Source organism: Limulus polyphemus, unplaced genomic scaffold (genome assembly GCF_000517525.1).
Source record: "Limulus polyphemus unplaced genomic scaffold, Limulus_polyphemus-2.1.2 Scaffold20140, whole genome shotgun sequence".
Classification (NCBI taxonomy): Eukaryota; Metazoa; Arthropoda; class Merostomata; order Xiphosura; family Limulidae; genus Limulus; species Limulus polyphemus.
This window is the reverse complement of record NW_013685750.1, coordinates 1-1,420: the sequence shown is the minus strand read 5'-3', so window position 1 is coordinate 1,420 and position 1,420 is coordinate 1. Positions and strand designations below refer to the sequence as shown.

General features: G+C 34.0%; 1 protein-coding gene across 1 annotated transcript; it reads left to right on the top strand.

Annotated features, from left to right (window-relative positions):
• The first annotated feature begins 390 nt into the window (after positions 1-390).
• On the top strand, positions 391-1,222 carry LOC111084385 (cGMP-dependent protein kinase, isozyme 2 forms cD5/T2-like). The gene is made up of 2 exons (XM_022381112.1): positions 391-534; positions 791-1,222. The coding sequence occupies exons 1-2, from the start codon at positions 401-403 to the stop codon at positions 1,029-1,031; spliced, it is 375 nt and encodes a 124-aa protein (XP_022236820.1). The 5' UTR covers positions 391-400; the 3' UTR covers positions 1,032-1,222.
• Positions 1,223-1,420: the final 198 nt, after the last annotated feature.

Genomic DNA, 1,420 nt, shown 5'->3' with positions numbered 1-1,420 from the left:
ACTGTAAGATTTATCATATACAAATATACTCATACTGTAGGACTTATCATATACAATATACTCATACTGTAGGACTTATCATATACAAATATACTAATACTGTAGGACTTATCATATACAAATATACTCATACTATAGGACTTATCATATACAAATATACTGATATCTAATGGATTGTAAGTTATGTTTCTATTCAGCCATAATGGATTGTAAATTGTATTTCTATTCAGCCATAATGTATTGTAAGTTATGTTTCTATTCAGCCATAATGGATTGTAAATTATGTTTCTATTCAGCCATAATGGATTGTAAGTTATGTTTTTATTCAGCCATAATGTATTGTAACTTATGTTTCTATTCAGCCATAATGGATTGTAAGTTATGTTTCTATTCAGCCATAATGGATTGTAAATTGTATTTCTATTCAGCCATAATGGATTGTAAGTTGTGGGCTATTGAACGTCATTGTTTCCAGACAATAATGATGAGAACGGGACTGGTACGACAAGCAGAGTACTCCAACTTCCTGAAGAGGTAAAAAAATATGAAACTCCTATAAAATTAATATGCTCCTTACTCCTAGGGTTAAGTAATCATAGGTCTAAGAATAAAAACCCAGAAAATAGAATGTTTCCAAAATTGTAGGAAAAAATCGTTCTGTATTAAAAAAGAAAAACTTAATTTTTTTGTCAGGTGAAGTAGTTTTAAAAACTTTGGACAAAATATAGATAATATCCTTTATACACTTTTACTAATCAAGACTGCAGTAAGATGTTTTAAATATTTCTAGTGTGCCAACATTCAGAAAGCTCAGTGAAAGAACTTTAATCAAGATAGCCGACGTTCTAGAAGAGGTAAGTTTTCTTTCTCGTCTTGTGTACGACAAAGGTGATATAAATCCTCAGTTGGCTGCATACAGAGCTGCTTCACTGAGAACGGAGGACATGTTTGTGTTGTTAGTCATACAGAGCTGCTTCACTGAGAACAGAGGACATGTTTGTGTTGTTAGTCATACAGAGCTGCTTCACTGAGAACGGAGGACATGTTTGTGTTGCTAGTCATACAGAGCTGCTTCACTGAGAACGGAGGACATGTTTGTGTTGCTAGTCATACAGAGCTGCTTCACTGAGAACGGAGGACATGTTTGTGTTGTTAGTCATACAGAGCTGCTTCACTGAGAACGGAGGACATGTTTATGTTGCTAGTCATACAGAGCTGCTGCACTGAGAACGGAGGACATGTTTGTGTTGTTAGTCATACAGAGCTTCTTCACTGAGAACTGAGGACATGTTGAATTGGTAGTATTACAAGAGTTGGATGTGTGTATATTGTTGTAACTATGACTGTATGATTTCTTTAATGAAAAGATGAGAAAATCAAGAGTTGGATGTGTGTATATTGTTGTAACTATAACTGTATT

Bases quoted from the DNA above. Each gene is read 5' to 3' on its own strand.
- LOC111084385 (XM_022381112.1), top strand. From the start codon at position 401: ATGGATTGTAAATTGTATTTCTATTCAGCCATAATGGATTGTAAGTTG. The intron at 535-790 runs GTAAAAAAATAT...AAATATTTCTAG, and splicing joins TACTCCAACTTCCTGAAGAG to TGTGCCAACATTCAGAAAGC.